A 22,090-nucleotide genomic window follows, 5' to 3' on the forward strand; every position below is an offset into this window, starting at 1 on the left:
AAAGAAGAATAACAGAGAAGGAGATAAGAGATCATATTTCAAAAGAGACTTTGTTCTATATTTGTGGCCCACCTCCAATGACCGACTTTTTCTCCAAGCAACTGGAAAACAACCATGTACCTAAAGAACACATTTACTTTGAGAAGTGGTGGTAGGAGGCAGATAAAGACAGAAGATAAAGAGGTGAGATCTGCTCAGGAGATCTCCTGTCCTTTGTGGCATGATTCATTTTTTTTTTTTTTTTTTTTATCTCTACTTGAGTTGTCTTATTTTTTAAGGCTATAAACATAGTGACCAGCTGGATAATAATTAAGCCAACTGACAGACTTAAATGATAAACTTTTTGCAGAGACCTCATTGATAAAGCTATTTCTTACTATACTGATTTATTAACAATGATTTAATTGTATCATGATATACCATGATTGGTCAATATAGATTTTTCTTTCGTCTTTAGGTAAGAAAGTGATACATACTTACATTTAATCATAGGAAAATGTGATTTTTGAGTGTAAAATGTGGGCTAGCTTTAAATTATTTGACAGCCATCTATATATCTTATGTTTAATTATAATTTAAATACATTCTTAATAATTTTACTTTGAAAATTCTTTTTAGTGAATGCCTTTGTTTACTGTACCATGGCCTACAATCTTAGTTAGACCATCAATGTTAAGTTTGGACATGGAAATTGTTAGGAAAACTGCTTTAGGGAGTTAAATATCCAGGATATTTGCTTTTTTGTTAACGAATATCCTAAGTGTGTATCCTGGCTAATTGTTAGTTTCTTCTCAAATGAAACCCTTTCTGTCTTGGCTGTCTGCCTTAACGCTGTAGGAGGCAGCTTCTTGCTTGCGACAAAGGCATTGGTGATGTGTTCCATGTTGAATCTGCCTTCAGTGCTTGGGCTGGCTGGCTATGGAAGTGTGCTTAGCATTGTTTAGGGGGTAGAGAGCTGTTTCTAAATCCTGGTTTTCTACTTTTTATTTCACTAATTTGTCAGAGTTGTTCTTGGCACCCGCAGGTCCTTAACACATATTTGTTGAATGACTGAAAGAAACCAACTAATGTTTTAACTCCTTGCTAAGTCTGAGATTGGGAGGCAGTTCCCCAGAGTGGATAGAAAGAATGGTGGAGCCTTATCCCAAAGCTGCTCTAATGAAACTGCTAGAAAGCAGATTGTAGTTCTTTGTTTAGATTTTTAAAAATCCAAAAGAAATCCTGACTGAAGCCAGGCCATTCCTTTTAGGACAAGTAGTCTTGGGCCCAAGGTTGCCTGCATGGAGACCACAGAAGGGCGAAGAGAGCCTGGGAAGGACGGGGGAGTGCTGGAGACCTAGGAGCTCCAGTTGAGATTCTTTTCTGGAGCAGACGAGAGAAGACAGGTTAGCCTTTCTTAGCTTTGTTGTGGCAGGCATCCCAGGGACTTCTGGGCTTTAACACATATGATTCATGGGGCCTGAAGATGACTGTAGCTTCTGCCCAGTTTTGAGTTTTGTCAGGTTTTAAGCAGAGATCATTTGTCAGCTATTTTGATCCCACATTTGAAAATTTTGGGAGGAAGGGAGGAGCCATTGACTTGATGGGCATATCATAATCCATTCAAGGAAATGGTCCTCAGTATCTCAGAGGTGAAGGGAATATGTGAAGCTCTGGGCCACTACAAGGATCCCTGACTTACTGATTGGCCCCAAAGTGCCCAGGCTGAGGGCATAGGAGCATGATGAGATGCAGGGATGCAGGACTGTCAAGGCGCACTTCCACCAACTGGTGGAGGCAGTCTGTGGGGTAGGAGACCTAAAGGTATAGGGAAAGTGCTTAACCCAGGCTTCTCTGCATCAAGAGTGGAGGTGCAAGGTGAGCATCTCAATGCTGCATGGGATGGGAGGATAGGGAGGTGTTGCCCACTGCCTCTGTTCAACCAGCACCATGGCTAACTGTGTGCCTGCTGTTGTCAGACAGCAAGGGTCACCTGTCCTGGAGATCCCAGCTCTGCCTGCCACCCTGCTGCTGACTCAGTGTCGGCAGAATTGCTGAGATGGGCCAGGTTGCCTTGGCCTGGAGTGTTCATCCTTTCATTGCCATCATTCTGGTGCTAAGTGTTCAACAGCATTTTCTGGTCTGGCCGACAATGTCCTGTTGCTCTTGCCTGTGGGATCTGTCCAGATCTTTTTGGTATTTAAATTAAGCTAACTACAGCCAGAGTGGCTTGGAATTCCTAGTGTAGTGGCTTAGAGTATGGGCTCAAAAGCTCTTGAGCCAGATGCCTGGGTTCAAATCTCACCTATACTACTTACTAGGTAGATGACCTTGAGCAAGTCACTTAACTACTCTATGCCTCGTTTAAAATTACTTACAACTACATGTAAAAGGGAGATGATACTGCCACCTACCTATGTACCTACCTGCTAGGGCTGTTATGGGGATTGAAGGTGATCATACATGGAAAGTGCTTAGCAGAACACTGCATGTGTGTGTGGTCATTAATTTGCTATTCCTTGTCCTATTCAGAAAGGATTTCAAGAGGCTGGATGCCTTAAATGTGGCCCACTAACTTGAAATCTTCATGTGGGTGTGCATCTGTTTTGTTTACTCCTGTGCCAGGCACAAAATAAGATACTTCATAAATATTTGTTATATAGGTGAAAGGGCCTGCTCAGAGTTGATGAGCTGGATTAAAGTGACGTCTTAAGGATCCTCCGGTTCTATGAGTTTGAAATAATGTTTCTTCTTTTGACACGAGACCCTTTCATAGCCTACTCAAGAGACTAGGTTAGTCTGATATTTGTATCTTTCTCAAATTTTTAAAAATTTTTTCAAACATATGACAAAAGTAGAGATAGTAAAATGACTTCTCCTGCATCCACCACCGAGCTTCCATGACTATCAGTATTCTGTTGTTTTTGTCAGCCCTCAGCTGCTTTGTGGTGGTGGTCTTGCTGGTGTGTTTTCAAGCAAAGCCTAGCAATTATATTGTGTCACCTGTAAATTCTTCAGTATTTATCTCTAACAGCTACATCACCTTCGCACAGCCACAATGTCATCATCATACCTAACACAAGTGACAGTGATTACTTAATATCATCTAAGACCCCTTCTGTGTTTCCTCATAGCCTCAAAAGTCAGAATATTGCATTTGGTTAATGTCTTTTAAGTTTATTTTAATCAATGGCACACTCCCTACACCTGCTATGCATATGTATAGACACTTTCTCCCCCATGATTCATTTGTTAAAGATTAACTGACTCATTTGTTCTGTAGGCTTTCCCACATTTTGAAGCTGGCCTACTGTATCCTCGGGGTATTGCTTGATTCTCTCTCTGTATTTCATGTAAACTGGCAATAAGATCTAGAACTCCTTTATATTCAGATTCAAGATTTTTTTTGCAAGCCTATATTATAAAGTGATGTACATCTGTATCATACAAGGCATATAATGTCTGTCCCACTTTTAATGCTGTTAAGATGGATCAGCGGTTTCACCGTTTGTCAGCCTGATTCATCCAATATAATGGTCTTCATCAAACTTTCACCTAATTGTTTTTGCAGCCGTTGATCGTTGCTGATAGCTATTTTTCATTAAGGATTAATTATCTATTTGTGTTATTCTTCGACATAGAACTTGCCTTCATCAGCTTTGATTCCCCTGAAATGAGTCTATAAAGAAAAGGCGGGATCGATGCTTGATTTCTTTCCTTTTATTTATCATTTAGCAATACTATGAGTTGGTGCCTTAAAGTATCATTCTGAATGCATGGCTTTTTATACATTTCGTTGTTTTTATCAATTGCAGTCTTTTTTTTTTTTTTGATGTTCAGCTTGTTTTAGGTCGCCCCCGCTGTGTCACAGTGGTTCACATTAAGTCATGATGGTTGATGAGGTTTGGAGCTCTTAATAGGTGCAAAAAGTGCTCTAATAGAGTGTGGTGTTAAGAAGCCTCATGAATACAGTGTTTCATAGAGGATGGATTGGCTAGCTGTGTCATGCTGCTGATAGGACAGGAAAGATGAGTTCTGATGAGAGATCATTGAGTAGCCATTGATTTGGCAACTGGATGGTCATTGGTGATCTTTATAAGATGGATGGTGGGAGAGAAAACACTGAAGTAGGTTTAGGAGCAATTCAGGGGAAAGAAATTATAATGAATATACGTAATATTTACTATAAAGAGAAGAAAAAAGATGGAATGGTAGCTGAAAAGTGAAGTAGGGTCAAGAGAACATTTATTGTACTCATGGAGTTTAATTTTTAAACGTTTGCTTTGAATTGATTTTAGATTTACAGAAGAGTTACAAAGACAGGGTTCCTCTGTATCCTTCATCCACCTTCCCCAGATGTTTAATGTAACTGTGGTATATTTATCAAAACTAGGAAATCAACAGTACAGCTAAGTTGGTACAGTACTATTAGCTAAAGCACAGTTTTGTTTTTTAATATGAGTGAAATACAGCCTGATTGTATGAGAAACCATGAAAGAGTCATTCAGTGGGACTCAGTTAGGGAAGTGACACCTTTTTCTAGAGGATGATGTATTAACTGTCATTTATTGAGCGTATACTGTGTGCAGCCACTGAGCTAGACATTGAAAATAGGAAAGTATAAGACAAAGGTTATCTTAGGAGCAAGTTAAATACTTTGGGAAACCTTTTTTCTTTTTTTTTAATGAGTCTAAGAGTGATAGAAGGTATCTTCTGGAAATAACTGTGTTACACATTGAGAACATTTCAACAAAATTGAAAGTGAATGCTCTGGGGGAAAATGTTTTTTTTTTTTGCACCTATCACTGAAAGAGAACTATAGCAAATGGATGACTGGGTGAGTCAAAGGAGTGATGGATCCTAGGGGCCCAGGGGTAGGGGAGTGGGAAAGGCTGCACCCATGCTCTGCAGACTTGGGAAGATTGTTATACTGGACTTATAGCACAAACACATGCGTGCATGCAGTGATTGTCAAATGATCCAAGATCATGTCTCTCCTACTGAGAATTTTGTTTCCTTTCTGAATGGAAAATAGCAGTTTCTTTCATTCCTGGTTATTGCAGATGATCTGATAATTTAACCTGAGAGCCGTTATTTCATTTTATTTCATAACCCAAAAGAAGTATATTGTACTCATCTTAGAGAAAACAGTGGGATGTCTGGTTTTTAATATCACTCTTTCTTAACATACAATAAGCTATCAGTTTGGTGATGACATGTAGATATCTCCTAACCCACCATAAAATCAAGGCATGTATTTTAAAATATTTTGTGTTCAGGAATCCAAATGTTTATAGTTGTTGAGCAGCCATCTTTTTTTTTTTTTCCCCAACTATTATTTTATTAGCACGTCAGCCCTGGGTCCAGCGTTTGAGGGACAGCCCGGTGGGGCTGGGTTGCGGTCACCCCAGCATGGTCCAACCACAGGAGCAGCCATCTTGATCTGGTCTGTTTTGAATTCTTAAAACCTGTAGGAGCTCATCAGCCTAACCTGGCCCCTTCTAGCTCATCTCCATATCCCATTTTGCTATATTTGAGCATAACAAGATTTTCTCTCTTCCTTTTTTAAAATTAATTACCTAATAAATACAACCACAAATATTAAAGCATATAGATTAAAATGCTGAAGTTCTCTTCTTCCCCATCCTATTCCCTCGCCTAGAAGGAACCTCTGTGTAAAGAACTTGCTGGGTATCCTTGTAGACATTTTATGGTATATTAACCTTGTATACATATACAACTATGTGTACTTGCAGATCTCATTCTTTTACCACACTTCAGATTCTTGGTATATACCATAATATACTTAACCATTTCTCCATGATGGCCATTAGATTGTTTGCAGTTTTTGGCTATTATAAGCAATATAGCAGTAAACTAGTTCGTATGATTTATCTGCACATATTCCTGTAAAATTACTAGAAGTGCCATTTCTGAATAAAAAATTGACTAGTATTGCCAAGTTACCCTGTAAAATGCCTCATCAGTTTATGGTCTAATAGGGTATGAAAGTGCCTATTTCTGGCCAACATTAGCTTTAAGTATTTTTTTCTCCTGATCAGTTAGATGAAAGGTGATTTTTAAAAAATAATTTTCTGATTTTTCCATCGCATTTTTTTTCCTAAGGTATTTTAGCCATCTTCATTTCTGTTTTTCTGAATGGTATATTACTGTTTTATATCTATTTTGATGTCTTACTGATTTATAACCCTAAAATTGGAAAGATACAGAGAAGATTAGCATGGCCCCAGCGCAAGGTTGACGTGCAAATTCATGAAGTGTTTCATATTTTTTTTTAAATAGAATGAGTGCTAATCCTTTGTTATGTATATTACAAATATATATATATATTTCCACTCTGTTACCAGTTCCTTAATTCTGTTTGTTGTAACTTATACCAGAGTTTAAAAGTTATGTGTAATCATATACGTTGGTCTTTTCCTTTGGATTTTCTTCTGATACTTCTGTAAAGTAAAACTCCAAAAATCCTGTCTGCCTTAGAGACTACAGGAGTCCAGAGAGAAGAAACAAAAAATGAGGCATATTGGTTGGCTGTGTGGTGTGGCTGGGAGGAACATGGCACCAGACTTCAAGAGACCTAAATCATGCCCATTCTACAAGTTGCTGCCTGTGGGACTCATTCCACCTCTCTCTGTAGCCTGCTTTCCTGATTTGTCGCTGTGGGTAGGACTATGCAATTTAAAATTCCTTTCAGCTTTACCTTTCTATAATTTCATGATAGGAAAATGTGCCTTAGAGATTTAGGTTGACCATACTGAGAGATGTCTAAGAAGTATCTTAACTGTCTTGAAATATTTTATTGATTCTTGAAATGATGGTTGTTTGTATCTCTGGGATAGAAGATGACGTCATTGTCTTGGACTGAAGCCAGGGGAGAAGTTTGGTTTGATACAGAGGACTTTTGGACTATACTGCTGATTAAATTCTGGAGTTAGGGCTCAAGAGAAATAGTGGAATTACCGTTAGTAAGAAGTAAAACTGACATTTGCTCATTGGGGCTTAAGGTGCACTTGACTGAGACAGAGACTGGATTGGTAGTTCCCCAAGTTCATAAAAAGGAAGTGTTTTAGCCGGGCGCGGTGGCTCAAGCCTGTAATCCCAGCACTTTGGGAGGCCGAGGTGGGTGGATCACAAGGTCAAGAGATTGAGACCATCCTGGTCAACAAGGTGAAACCCCGTCTCTACTAAAAATACAAAAAATTAGCTGGGCATGGTGGCGCATGCCTGTAATCCCAGCTACTCAGGAGGCTGAGGCAGGAGAATTGCCTGAACCCAGGAGGCGGAGGTTGCGGTGAGCCAAGATCGCGCCATTGCACTCCAGCCTGGGTAACAAGAGCGAAATTCCGTCTCAAAAAAAAAGAAGTGTTTTAGTCAGTTATTAACTTAGCCATTTTACGGGTCTAGAAACTGTTAAGTTTGCTAGTTGTTCTTTCTCCTAAGGTGATTCTCTTGCGTTTTTTTTCCATTGAAGAATCAGCAAGATAGGAAGTACCCAGGACTGAAGGTTCATGGACTCAGAGGTCCATTACAGGAGGTATTTTAATGCTCACTCTGATATTTCTTACCATCTTTAAAGCCTTTGTATTATCTATAGGTCACAGAAAAATCCAGATCCAAACTGAACTTAAGAACTAGTGAGCAACAGAAGTGTAAGTTTTACTGTGTTAAAGGAAGAAAAATTTTTCTTCACCAGTCAGCAACATGGGGTCATGTTTTAAAACGGTCTCTGGATGAATGAATATTTTTACTCTTTCTTCAAGACCCGGTCCCTACAGTTGACAACCAGGGTAATTCTCCACCAATTCTTGGCTCAGCGCTTTACTAGAATTGCTGGCATTACCATAAGGAATCATTAGGGGGCAGAACTCCCACTCTGCCCATCAGACCCAAGACAGTTCCCTTTGTACTCCCACAGGCATCCCGTGGTACCTCCCCAACAGCTGCTGCTTTCTGTTGCCACACAACTCCCACCCTTCCAAAAAGAAAGATGTAGTTCTTTGAGGTTTTTTTTTTTTTCCCCTCGAGATGGAGTCTAGCTCTTTTGCCCAGGCTGGAGTGCAGTGGAGTGATCTCTGCTCACTCCAACCTCTGCCTCCCGGGTTCAAGCAATTCTCCTGCCTCAACCTTCCGAGTAGCTGGGATTACAGGCGCCTGCCACCAGGCCCAGCTAATTTTTGTATTCTTAGTAGAGACAGGGTTTCACCATTTTGGCCAGGCTCTTGTCCTCGTGATCCACCTGCCTCGGCCTCCCAGAGTGCCGGGATTACAGGTGTGAGCCACTGTGCCCGGCCTCTTTGGGTCTTAAAAAGGTATAAAGAGTTCACTTTTAGTGACTTTGTCTGATGATTGCATCACTCAAGCTCTGAAAACGAATCCATGCAAGAGATTCTAGAAATGTTCCAGGCTGTATTACTGGAGTATTTATTACTGAGGAAATGCCTTTGATAAGGACAGTGTTAGTAGCTTCAATACCTCCCTCACTCCCCAGTCGTTTGCAAAATCCAGTGAGTTTTGCTCCTAAATAACTCAAATCTGTAACCTTTCTTTGCTAAGATGCAAGCCAGCAGCCCCCATCTGGACTAAAGCCTTGGCCTCTGCACCCTCTCTAGGACCCCTACATTTCCTCATTCAGCAGCCAGAAAAATGTTTTTAAAAATGCAAATCTGATGTCATTTCCCTGCTTAAAACTGATCAGTGGCCTCCTATTTACCCTTAAAACAAGAACCAGAATCCTTACATGGTTCACGAGGCCCTTCTGCATTGCTGTCTTCTCAGCACCTAGCACAGTGTGTAGGAATTTAAAAATGTGCAGCTTTGTTAACAAATCACTTGATCCCCCGCCCCACACCCACATGAATGCACAGGTCTCTCCTGTAGCCTGGCTTCCTTTGCTAGAGGGAAATGCAATGGTTTTGCAAGGGCTGGGGAAGCAAGCACGAGCCAGTTGTCTGCAGCCAGGGTTCATTTTCTTAGTCTGGCCACTGCAACGATTGTTATCAACAGGAACCTGTGGCGAACATCACTTTGCTTCATTCTCTGGCAACAGCTACCTCAGAACCCCAGCCTTAGATCTCATGTCCACACACTTCCCTGTACCAAACTCTAAGACCAGGTACAGGAAACCCAGGCTCTCCTGGGAAGCTGCATCAGTGGTTTTGGCGGGTCATACCGTAGGGAGAGTACTCATCACCGGGGGCCCACCCTGCACTACTCACGCAATTGGCCTCCAGCACTTCCGGCAGGGCTGTTGGAAACAGGACCTGTGGCAACAACTGGGAGTCAATGTTGGGCTGCTTCTGGCCACACACCCGGTCATCCTCACCCTTCCTGCCTCTTGCCACTCCTTTTAGGACTTGATCTTCAGTCCTAGGCTGCTGTGAGCCGTAGCAGGACAGAGCCCGACCATGTGCTCCCTGCAGCACAGTGCTCCTGTGCCGGCTAGGAGCTCAGCTAGAGTAGGTTGCATGAGTCGTGAGTTTTGGGTCAACATATTCCTACTAATAAGCACTGCTTACACCTGAGAGCTATTTCTGAAAGATTTTGTGATTTAGAGGGCCATGATGAATATGCTAAGAGTACCGATAAAATATGCTTCATAAGAAATAAATTAGACTGCCTCTTGCTAATGTTTTTGGAAGCTGCTCTCATCAAGTATCAGCAACTCTAGTGAAGCATGGTCAATCTGGAGATCTGAAAATTCAGACAGGCATTTGACTAATGTTTACTTTTTTGTTACTTATAAACCGCTGATAAATAATTTAAAACTTTATAAATATTATTACAATATTTCTGTTAAGATGGGATATACTATGCTTTGGTAACCAATAAATCTGAGAATCTCAGTGACTCACCCGAGCAAAGGTTTCTTTCATGCCCATGTCAAGATCCATCTTTTCTTTTTTTCTGAGACAGGGTCTTGTTCTCTTGTCCAGCCTGGAGTGCAGTGGTGTGACCACAGCTCACTGCAGCCTCGACCTCCTGGGTTCAAGCAATTCTCCCACTTCAGCCTCCCAAGTAGCTGGTACATGTACCAGCACACCCACCTGATTTTATTTTTTGTAGAGAAAGTTCTTGCTCTGTTGCCCAGGCTGGTCTTGAACTCCTGAGCTCAAGCGATCCTCCTGCCTTGGCTTCCCAAACTGCTGGGACTATAGGCATCAGCCACCACACCTAGCCTCATGGTCCATCTTGAACTATGCCAAGGGTGTTGGAGATGAAGGGCTGGGAGTCCCTGAAGCTTTCATCATACCTGCTTCTGTCTCATTGCCAGAACCAGTCTCGTGGCCCAAAACTGTAAGAGGGGCTGGGGAGTAGAGGATATTGGGTGAGCACTAACGCTATCTGCGACACTGATTACCTATCAGCATTATGACTAACTGCTACCCACAGAGTGCTTACTGTGGACCAAGCACTTTATTCACATCTTATTAATCTTCACAAAAATCCAAAGAGGTGGGTGCCATTTCACACATGAGGAGATTGCTGCTCAGAGCTGTGAAGAAATTAACTTGAGGAGGTTATACATGTAGACTGTCTAGTTAGCATCCTCACCAGCTGTCTGTTCCAAAGCCCATCTGGGTTTTTCCACTACACCAAGCCCAAAACAGTGTTACTACTTCATTAACATAGGTTTCCTCAGGCTTTCTGTATGTCAGTAGTTTGACCTGGTAGCTGTATGCATTTGAGAGCAATGCACCTGTATTTCTTTAAGCAGATTTGATAAGAATTATTCTCCTTCCCCTCATTGCCCTGCCAGTGGTGCGAAACTTCACCCACTACCCTCTCCTGAGCTTTTGGAGGTGAAGAGGTTAAAAACAGCTTCCTAGTGAAAGAATCTGGATTCAGCCACAGCATCAGAAGACTGTCTCAGTTCAATCACCTGATTACTACCTGATCACAATGGGTTTGAGTGCAGACCCACTGTGACAACTGTAGCCTCACAGACTTAACTGCCAAGTGCACAAGCTTCCTTATGCCAAACACTGTATGTCTTTGTGGCTTTTCCTCTTCCTGGGACCTGGTCAATGCAAATGATGGCCTTTTACCCTACTGGCAGTCACAGGAGACTAACATTTCCTTCAGGAATGCCTCTATTTGAAATGTACATGCAGGATGTTGATAATGTATTTTAGGGCCTTGATTATTTACCACTTGTACAAAGCATTTTATTTCACAAGGAAGCAGCTTGTGTTTCAATTCACAGAGACCCTGTGGCCAATGGTACTCAACCTTAGCTGCACCTTAGAATCCTCCAGGAGCTTTTAAAAATCCCAGTGCCCATGCCACTTCCTGGACCATTCATTCACAAGCTCTGTGGGTGTGCCCCAGGCATCAGATTTTTTATAGCTTCCTCAAGCTTTAAAAAATGATTTTATAGCTGATTTCAATCATTTTATAGTGATTTCAAGCTGCCAGTAACTTAACACCTTCCACTGTAGACCATTTTTGCCAGAATCAACAAGGTGTAGAGAAGCAAGGGAGAAAAAAACAAAACCTTCAGGAATTGTTAGCTTGACACTAGGCCCAAACTCTCTTGAAGAATTCAAATGAGTTATTGTCACCTTTAATTTTTTTTCCCTATAGCAAATACAGCCAACATAAATGTCAATTAATTGAAAAATGTACCCAAAGCTCAGCAATGTGAGGCCCTCCAGCCTTGAACTGTTTGCTTTTCAAAGTTGAGAGTGGTGTTTTTGTCCTGGCTTGTTGACTAGCATATATTTTTTAAGTCATGATCCTTTAAGATATGTGCCAAGAATGATTTCTGCCAAGATGGCTGAATAGGAACAGCTCCGGTTTGCAGTTCCCAGCAAGAGCGACACAGAAAGCAAGTGATCTCTGCATTTCCAACTGAGGTACCAGGTTCATCTCATTAGGACTGGTTAGACAGTGGGTGCAGCCCAAGGAGGGCAAGCCAAAGCAGGGTGGGGCGTTGCCTCACCCGGGAAGTGCAAGGGACCAGAGAACTACCTCTCCTACCAGGGGAAGCCATTAGGGACCCTTCCCAACACACTGACACTCTAACTCAGATGCTGTGCATTTCCCATGGTCTTTATAACCCGCAGCGCAGGAGATTCTCTCTGGGGCCTACAACACCAGCGCCCAGGGTTTCTAGCACAAAACTAGGCAGCTGTTTTAGCCACAGCAGTTTTCTCCCCACTCTTGTCCTAGTGGTGCCTGGAATGCCAGCAAGACAGAACTGCTCATGCCCCTGAAAAAGGGGGCTGAAGCCAGGGAGCCAAATGATCTGGCTCAGCGGGTCCTACCTCCATGAAGACGAGCAAGCTAAGATCCACTGGCTTGAAAGTCTTGCAGCCAGCACAGCAGTCTAAGCTCAACCTAGGACAGTCCAGCTTGGTGGGGGGAGGGGCATCCACCATTGCTAAGGCTTGGGTAGTTAACCTCGCCTGTGTAAACAAAGTCACCAGAAAGTTTACACAGCAACTGAGCAGAGCCCACAGCAGCTCCACAAGGCCTCTGCAGGCAGACTGTTACTAGACTCCCTTATTGCTGGGCAGGGAATCTCTGAAAAAAGGCAGCAGTCTATCAGGGACTTATAAATAAAGCCCCCACCTTCCTGGGACAGAGCACCCCAGAAAAGGGGCGGTTCTGGGTTCCACCTTAGCAGACTTAAACATCCCTGATCCTGGCAGCTCTGAAGGGAGCAGTGGATCTCCCAGCACAGCCCTTGAGCTCTGATAAGGGACAGACTGCCTACTCAAGTGGCTCCCTGAACCCTATGTATCCTGACTGGGAGACACCTCATACAGGAGAGCTCTGGCTAGCATCTGGCAGGTACCCTTCTGGAACCAAGCTACCAGAGGAAGGAACAGGCAGCAATCTTTGTAGTTCTGTAGCCCCTGCAGGTGATTCCCAGGCAAGGAGGGCCTGGAGTGGACCTCCAGCAAACTCCAGTAGACCTGCAGCAGAGGGGCCTGTTAGAAAGAAAACTAACAAACAGAAAGAAATAGTTTCAACATCAACAGAAAGGATGTCCACAGAGACCCCATCCAAAGGACACTAACTTAAAAGACCAAAGGTAGATAAATCCACAGAGATGGGAAGAAACGAGCGCAAAACGATGACATCTCCAAAAACCAGAATGCCTCTTCTCCTCCAAGGGATCACAGCTCCTCATCAGCAAGGGAACAGCACTGGATGGAAAATGAGTGTGAGAAATTGAAAAGAAGCAGGCTTCAGAAGGTGGGTAATAACAGAAATCTCTGAGCTAAAGGAGCATGTTCTAACTCAGTGCAAGGAAGCTAAGAACTGTGAAACAAGGATAGACGAAATGCTAACTAGAATAACTAGGCTGGAGAAGAACATAAACGACTTGATGGAACTGAAAAACAAAGCACAAGAACTTCATGAAGTATACGCAAGTTTTCGGTAGCAGAATTATCAAGCAGAAGAAAGGATATCAGAAATTGAACATCAACTCACTGAAATAAAGCAAGAAGGCAAGATTAGAGAAAAAAAGTGAAAACAAATGAACAAAGCCTCCAAGAAATATGGGATTATGTGAAAAGACCAAATCTGTGTTTGATTGGTATACCTGAAAGTGATGGGGAGATTGAAACCAAGTCGGAAAACACTCTTAAGGATATTGTCCAGGAGAATGTCCCCAAACTAGCAAGGCAGGCCAACAGTCAAATTCAGAAAATAAAGAGACCACCACAAAGATACTCCTCAAGAATAGCAACCCCAAGACACATAGTCATCAGATTCACCAGGGTTGAAATGAAGGAAAAATTGCTAAGGGCAGCCAGAGAGAAAGATTGGGTTACCAAAAAGTGAAGCCCATCAGACTCACAGTGGATTTCTCGGCAGAAACCCTTTAAGCCAGAAGAGAGTGGGGGCCAATAGTCAGCATCCTTAAAAGAATTTTCAACCCAGAATTTTATATCCAGTGAAATTAAGCTTCATAAGTGAAGGAGAAATAAAACTCTTTACAGATAAGCAGCTGCTGAGACATTTTGTCAGATCCTGAAGGAAGCATTAAACATGGAAAGGAATAACCAGTACCAGCCACTGCAAAAGCATTCTAAATTGTAAAGACCATTGACACTATGAAGAAACTACATCAACTAATGGGCAAAACAACTATTTAGCATTGGAGTGGCAGGATCAAATTCACACATAACAATATTAACCTTAAATGTAAATGGATTAAATGCCCCAATCAAAAGACACAGACTGGCAAATTGGATAAAGAGTCAAGACCCATCAGTGTGCTGTATTTAGGAGACCCATCTCATGTGGAAAGACACACATAGGCTCAAAGGAATGGAGGAAGATTTACCAAGCAAATGGAGAGCAAAAAAAAGCAGGGGTTGCAATCCTAATATCTGATAAAACAGGTAAACCAACAAAGATCAAGAGAGACAAGGGCATTACATAATGGTAAAGGGATCAATGCAAGAAGAAGAGCTAACTCTCCTAAATATATGTGCACCCAATACAGGAGCACCCAGATACATAAAGCAAGTTATTAATGACCTAAGAAAGAGACTTAGACTCCTGCACAATAGTAGTGGGAGACTTTAACACCCCACTGTCAATATTGGACTGATCGATGAGACAGAAAATTAACAAAGATATCCAGGGCCTGGACTCAGATCTGGACCAAGCAGACCTAATAGACATCTACAAAACTCTCCAGCCCAGGTCCACAGAATATACATTCTTCTCAGCACCACATCACACTTATTCTAAAATTGACCACATAGTGGAAAGAAGAACACTCCTCAGCAAATGCAAAAGAACGGAAATCGTAACAGTCTCTTGGACCACAGTGCAGTCAAATTAGAACTCAGGATTAAGAAACTCACTCAAAACTGCACAACTACATGGAAACTAAACAACCTGCTTCTGAATGACTACTGGATAAATAATGAAATGAAGGCAGAAACAAAGATGTTCTTCAAAACCAAGGAGAATGAAGACACAATGTACCAGAATCTCTGGGACACATTTAAAGCAGTGTCTAGAGGGAAATTTACAGCACTAAATGCCCACAAGAGAAGTGAGGAAAGATGTACAGTTGACACTCTAATGTCACGATTAAAAGAACTAGAGGAGCAAGATCAAACAAATTCAAAAGCTAGCAGAAGACAAGAAATAACTTAAGATTGGAGCAGACCTAAAGGAGACAGAGACATGAAAAAACCTTCAAAAAAATCAGTGAATCCAGGAGCTGTTTTTTTTTTAAAGATCAACAAAATAGACCACTAGCCAGACTAGTAAAGAAAAAAAAGAGAAAAAAAATCAAATAGATGCAATAAAAAATGATAACGTGGATATCGCCACCGATCCCACAGAAATACACAGTACCGTCAGAGATTACTACAAACACCTCTATGCAAATAAACCAGTAAATCTAGAAGAAATGGATAAATTCCTGGACACTTACACCCTTCCAAGACTAAACCAGGAAGAAGTTGAGTCCCTGAATAGACCAATAACAAGGTCTGAAATTGAGGCCACAAGTAACAGCCTACCAACTAAAAAAGTCCAGGACCAGACAGGTTCACAGCCAACTTCTAACAGACGTACAAAGAGGAGATGATACCATTCCTTATGAAACTATTCCAAACAATACAAAAAGAGAGAATACTCCCTAACTCATTTTATGAGACCAACAGCATCCTGATACCCAAACCTGGCAGAGACACAATTAAGACCAAAATTCATGATGAACACTGATGTGAAAATCCTCCATAAATACTGGCAAACCAAATCCAACACCACATCAAAAAGCTTATTTATTCATCACAATCAAGTTGGCATCATCCCAGGAATGCAAGGCTAGTACAACATAAGCAAATCTATAAATGTAATCCGTCACATAAACAGAACCAAAGACAAAAACCACATGATGATTTCCATAGATGCAGAGAAGGTGTTTGACAAAATTCAACAGCCCTTTATGCTAAAAACTCTCAAACTATGTATTGATGGAACTTACCTCAAAATAGTAAGAGCTATTTATGACAAACCCACAGCCAATATCCTACTGAATGGGCAAACACTGGAAGCATTCCCATTGGAAACTGACACAAGACCAGGATACCTTCTCTCACCACTCCTATTCAACATAGAATATTGGAAGTTCTGGCCAGGGCAATCACGCAAGAAAAAGAAATAAAGTGTATTCAGTTAGGAAAAGAAGTCAAATTGTCTCTTATTTGCAGATAACATGATTGTATTTTTAGAAGACCCCATTGTCCAAGCTCAAAATCTCCTTAAACTGATAAGCAACTTCAGCAAAGTTTCAGGATACACAATCATTGTGCAGAAACCACAACCATTCCTATACACTAATAACAGAGAGCCATATCATAAGTGAACTCCCATTTATAATTGCTACAAAGAGAACAAAATAGGAATACAACTAACAAGAGTTGTGAAGGATCTCTTCAAGGAGAACTACAAACCACTGCTCAAGGAAGTAAGAGAGGACATAAACAGGTGGAAAAAACATTCCATGCTCATGGTTAGGAAGAATCAATATCGTGAAAATGGCCATACTGGCCATAGTAATTTATAGATTCAATGCTATCCCCATCAAGCTACCATTGACTTTCTTCACAGAATTGGAAAAAAACACCTTAAAGTTCATATGGAACCAAAAAAGAGCCCGCCTAGCCAAGACAATCCTAAGCAAAAAAGAAAACAAAGCCGGAGACATCACGCCACCTGACTTTAAACTGTACTATAAGACTACAGTAATCAAAACAGCATGGTATTGAGATACAAACCAATGGAATAGAATAGGGGCCTCAGAAGTAATGCCACATATCTACAACCATCTGATCTTTGGCAAACCTGACAAAAACAAGCAATGGGGAAAGGATTCCCTATTTAAGAAATGGTGTTGGAAAAACTGGCTAGCCATGTGCAGAAAGCTGAAACTGGATCCCTTCCTTATACCTTACACAAAAATTAACTCCAGATGGATTAAAGATTTAAACATAAGACCTAATACCATAAACAACCTAGAAGAAAACCTAGGCAATACCATTCAGGACATAGGCATGGGCAAGGACCTCACGATTGAAACACCAAAAGCAACAGCACCCAAAAGCAAAATAGATAAATGGAATCTAATTAAACTAAAGAGCTTCTGCACAGCAAAAACAAAACAAAAACAAAAAAAACCCAAAAACTATCATCAGAGTGAACGGGCAACCAACAGAATGGGAAAAACATTTTGCAGTCCACCCATCTGACAAAGGGCTAATATCCAGACTCTACAAAGAACTTAAATTTACAAGGAAAAAACCACCCCATCAAAAAGTGGGTGAAGGATATGAACAGAGACTTCGCAAAACAAGACATTTATGCAGCCAACAAACATACAAAAAAAAGCTCATCATCACTTGTCATTAGAGAAATGCACATCAAAACCACATTGAGATACCATATTATGCCAGTTAGAAGCTAGGCGATCATGAAATAATCAGGATACAACAGATGCTGGAGAGGATGTGGAGAAACAGGAATGCTTTTACACTGTTGGTGGGAGTGAAAATTAGTTCAACCATTGTGGAAGACAGGGGTGCGATTCCTTAAGGATCTAAAACTAGAAATACCATTTGACCCAGCAGTCCCATTACTGGGTATTTACTCAAACGATTATAAATCATTCTGTTATAAAGACACATGCATACGTATATTTATTGCAGCACTGTTCACAATAGCAAAGACTTGGAACCAACCCAAATGTCCATCAATGATAGACTGGATAAAGAAAATGTAGTACATATAAACCACGGAATACTATGCAGCCATAAAAAACGATGAGTTCAGGTCCTTTGCAGGGACATGGATAAAGCTGAAAACCATCATTCTCAGCAAACTGACACAAGAATAGAAAGCCAAACACTCATAAGTGGGTGTTGAACAATGAGAACACATGGCACAGGAGGGGAACATCACACACTGGGTCCTGTTGGGGGCGGTGGACTAGGGAAGGGATAGCATTAGGAGAAATACCTAATGTATTTGATGGGGTGATAGATGAAGCAAATCACCATGGCACGTGTATACCTATGTAACAAACCTGCACATTCTGCACTTGTACCCCAGAAGTCAAAGAGTTTATAAACATATATATATATATACACACACACACACACACACACACACACACGAAGGCCCTGTTTTTATATATATATATAAACATACATATATATGTGTGTGTGTGTGTGTGTGTATATATATGTATGTATAAAAACAGGGCCTTCTACCTTTTTAAGCCCCGAGGGTTGGTTGGGGAGTGGGTCAAGAAGAAACAACTACATGAATGTGGCTGTCAAAGGTTTTAAATTCTGCTTTATAAAAATATATTACAAATGTGTTTTATTTTAGTAAACTTGCAAAGGGAAAAGACTTGCCTTATTAAATAATTTACTTAAAAGCTTGGAAACAATGTTAATACATCGATGTGAGGTTTTTGTTTATTTTTAAAAAATATTTGTCTCCACCGTCCCAGAAATGGCAGGTGGCTGTACCCCTTACCTGGTGGCATCTGAGTCCCACTTGCCATCTCTTTCCACAGATGATGAGAAAGCACAGCAAGCTTCGCTGGCTCTGCAGCTTTCCCTGGGAACTTGGTCTTCCTCCCCCACGTTGTCATGCTGCCGGAAGTTAGAAACTTTGAAGTGTGAATGGGGGTGTGGGCTGGAGTCCTTTGGACATTAGGCCAGGACTTTTCATAGCGACACGATCAACACTCCTCACAGTGCGCTAACTCATAGATGATTTATTGCCGTAAGTAACTAAACAAGAGGAGACAGGCTGTTGTTTTGGTCAAGACAATCGGCATTCTCTCTCCACAGTTGGCCAGTTGTATCTACTTACAGCCTTAATACTTTCTGGACGATAGAAACACATGATCGACACAGCATACATGGGTAACAACTTGACCAATATTACACTGATTAAAATAGCACATAGCAAGGGCAGCAGCCAGTCCCAGTGCCCTGAAATGACAGAAGTAATGTGTGTTCATATGATGTGCTGAATACAAAACCTTTAAAAACAACTTTTTGGCATTAATACTAACACAGAATCCTTCCTTGAACATTCTGCAAGAGTAGGTGCAGACACAGAATTACTTCTTCATTTCCAGATTACCAGTATCTATAGGACTACTTTGAGAAAAGCTGGGAAGCGGAGCACCTCCCCTCCCCCGTATCATTTTCTTTGCCAAAGCAGGAGGGTCTAAGGGGTTTAGGTGGAGTAGAGCAGCTGACAGGGCTCTGTAAAGTCACCAATTAGCTGCAGGGGAGGGACACTGCCCCCACAGGGTATGGGATGAACAACCAGCCTTGGTTTGTAGCCCAAGGTGTCCGTGGATTTGACTTGAATGCTCCCCGGAGTCCCTGTGGGGCAGACAGGCACTGGATGGTTCAGACCCTTCGGCTGAAGGAGTGGTGGAGCCAGGACTGGGCCTCCAGCCCTGAGGTGTAGAAGAAATAACGTGACCTCCTGCATTCTCACACGGGGTTATTAATGACACCTTTCCAATAGATGTGCAAAAACCAACACTGTCAGGAACCTGGCCCTGGGAGGGCTCAGGTGAGCTCACAAGGAGAGGTCAAGCCAAGCCAAAGGGTAGGTTAACACACAACACCAGGGAAACCAGCCCCCAAACCAGCTGTTGGCGACATGCCTTGGGTTTGGCAACTCATCTAGTTTTAGCACAAATTGCCCGACACTCAGTTTTCAGCCGAACCAAGCTCTCCGACTTGCTCAGCATCCCCATCCCTGGCATCCTTTCCAGGATCGGAATGCCCAGTGCAGCCCCCCACCGGGGCCCTGCTGTGGCCAGCAGGACCATTCCGCACAGCCTCGCCCTCCACACCCACCCCACACAGCTGGCCACCAGGGGACAGCTGTTCTCCCTTATTCTCTTGGACAAGGCCCTTCATCTCCTCGGAGACTCCACCCTCCTGCTGCTGTCCCGAAACACAGTTTCCCATGTCTCCAGCTTTGGAAGACTGGTCTTCTAAATTCTTCTCATTTTCTTCTGCTTGTTGTTTGTCTCTGGCACTGAGTTTACCTTTTGATTTCCTCATCTGCCTGTTGTGCATTTCTTCTCTGGAGAACCGCCACTGAAACTAGAAATCAGAGAAGACGGGGATAAACAACAAGCCTCTGGGAAGCCAAAGCTTCACCCGAAGCCTTGTTTGCATTCATACCCACACCGTGTCTAAGTGAGAAGTACAGTTCCCAGAATCCTCCAGCCAAGCAGTACAGGCACCAAACTTGAATCACACCAGTCACATCACACCCCCACCGAGAGCCTTCCCCATGCCTTCCAGGATGTGTATTTTAGATGTAGATTTCAGGTTCTGGGAGGGCAGAGTGTTTCTTTTGACTGGCTCTATACTCCCAATAAGTCAGGGCTGCAACTACTCATTTCCATTCTGAGCAGGCTGTGGATTACCAGGCATGGGGCTGGCATTCTCTCACCAGGTCACCTGAGTAAGGCAGGGCCCAGACTATGGGGCAGACACTGCTGCCCCACTCAGATCCCCTACAGGACTGGCAGGCTCACTCCCCAGTTCGGATGATAGCCCTTGGCTGACCACTGCCTTACAGAAGGTCACACCAGGGCAACTTACAGCCAATGACTGGCCCGGGTAGGATTCAGCAACCCATTTCCTGGTCCCAATCTGGGACAACTCAAACGCCGTCCCAGCTCCAAGCCAACCTGGGGGATTGTGACTGCATCACAGCCCAGATTTGCCCTCTGCCCACTCCTGTACCGGCAAGTGTTCCTACGGTAACTCCCTCTAAAAACTTCATCAAATCTCAGAGGCTGCTTCCCAAGGGGCCCAGTCTGCAACCAAGCATTTCCCGGTGTGACAGGGAAGTCGGAGGCTCAGAGTCCCAAGGTCACACGGCCAGTAATAGAGTTGGGCAACAACCAGGGTCTCGTCAAATCTCTGGAGCAAGACCACCCAAGGGAGCCCCAGCTCCGCCACTCACTGGCCAAGTTTCTCAACATGAATTTCTCATCTCAGTGACCTGGAGTGCACACAAGGTTTTAGTTTTAAGTTCCCACCATGGCCGCTTCCTTGTGCTTCAGTTGCATCACATTGGTTTCACCAAGTATGCACTTAAATCTTAGATGTTCTGTAACTGAAAGAAAAGGGGCTTTCGGTTCCTATGATTTCTTGCTGGGCTAGGGAAGGGAGCCCAAGAATGCAGTTGCACCATCAGTGGGAGATGATTTCTTAAGGCTTTACCATGTTGTGAATAATTCTGAGTGCTTTGCTAGGAAAAACGAAAAATGTGCTATGTAAATGTTTTAAAATCTGCCATTTTTGCAGTTTTCCATGGTAGAGGTCTATTTCCTCAAATAAAACATTTGCCTCAACACAGAATTCTGAGATTTAATATAGGATTCTTGGATTTAACACTTTTTTCGATAAGAATGGTAACGGAATGTTCCATTAAAGTAGAGAAACATGAGTGAAATACATGTTGAGGTTAGGATTTAACATTTATCCGGTCCTTTCCCACCCTGTACTCCCCCAAATCCCCAAATTAGTTCACTTACAATGTTGGATGGGTTTCTCCTTTGATCTCTTTTGGAATGTCTCATGCTGTAGCTGACAGACCTCCCTTAGGAGATGGGTAGAGCTTTTTCCACCCAAACTATGAGGATCCCAATAATGGAACCGCTCTGTAAGCGAAGTAGTGCCTCAGACCCATCTCCTACTTCAGCCAAGCCTGCCAGGCAGGCATCTCGAGGCTCCAGACCCACCGGAGGAGGCTGCTGATTACGGCCCTCAGCATGACGGCGGCTGCCCCCACCAAGCCTCCGTAGCTTCCAGGCACTGTGCTATGGTTTGTAACTGCTGCCCTGTGCTAGGCAGCTGCCACTGCATTTTATTCCAGCCCAAATGTAAGAATCTTTTTTTTAAATGGATGTTCCGAAACAGTCAAGAGTCTCTTCACATTTTATATCATTTGACATGTTTTTAGAAAAAGATCAGTTAAGCCTACCTGTATAATATAGTATTCCGAGAGGCAGTCGGCTCTTGGGAAAGTCAGAGGAAGTTTTACTGCCGCC

At 42.5% G+C, this 22,090-nt stretch overlaps 2 protein-coding genes and 1 non-coding gene across 12 annotated transcripts in view; 2 read left to right on the forward strand and 1 right to left on the reverse strand.

Annotated features, from left to right (window-relative positions):
* OXNAD1 (oxidoreductase NAD binding domain containing 1) overlaps positions 1-22,090 on the forward strand; it is a 108,551-nt gene that overhangs the window by 52,529 nt on the left and 33,932 nt on the right. For 2 of the 8 annotated variants that reach the window (XR_012519190.1, XR_012519191.1), the window contains exon 9: positions 1-22,090. This exon is cut by the window's right edge and continues 27,905 nt beyond it. Coding sequence is in view for 5 of the 8 variants with exons in the window: in XM_074405690.1 (XP_074261791.1) it covers positions 1-155 (155 nt within the window). In the remaining 3 variants the exon portion in view is untranslated. The other 6 variants (XM_074405691.1, XM_074405692.1, XR_012519192.1 and 3 more) reach the window with 5 other exon arrangements.
* On the forward strand, positions 6,169-6,272 carry LOC120368412 (U6 spliceosomal RNA). The gene has a single exon (XR_005582556.2). It is a non-coding gene; the product is annotated as a U6 spliceosomal RNA (small nuclear RNA).
* RFTN1 (raftlin, lipid raft linker 1) overlaps positions 18,752-22,090 on the reverse strand; it is a 207,440-nt gene continuing 204,101 nt past the window's right edge. For all 3 annotated transcript variants that reach the window (XM_003924931.4, XM_074405688.1, XM_074405687.1), the window contains exon 10: positions 18,752-20,126. In XM_003924931.4, the coding sequence (XP_003924980.1) occupies positions 19,725-20,126 (402 nt within the window). In that variant the 3' untranslated portion in view covers positions 18,752-19,724. The remainder of the gene's footprint in view (positions 20,127-22,090) is intronic.

The sequence above is a fragment of the Saimiri boliviensis genome, chromosome 9 (genome assembly GCF_048565385.1).
Source record: "Saimiri boliviensis isolate mSaiBol1 chromosome 9, mSaiBol1.pri, whole genome shotgun sequence".
Classification (NCBI taxonomy): Eukaryota; Metazoa; Chordata; class Mammalia; order Primates; family Cebidae; genus Saimiri; species Saimiri boliviensis.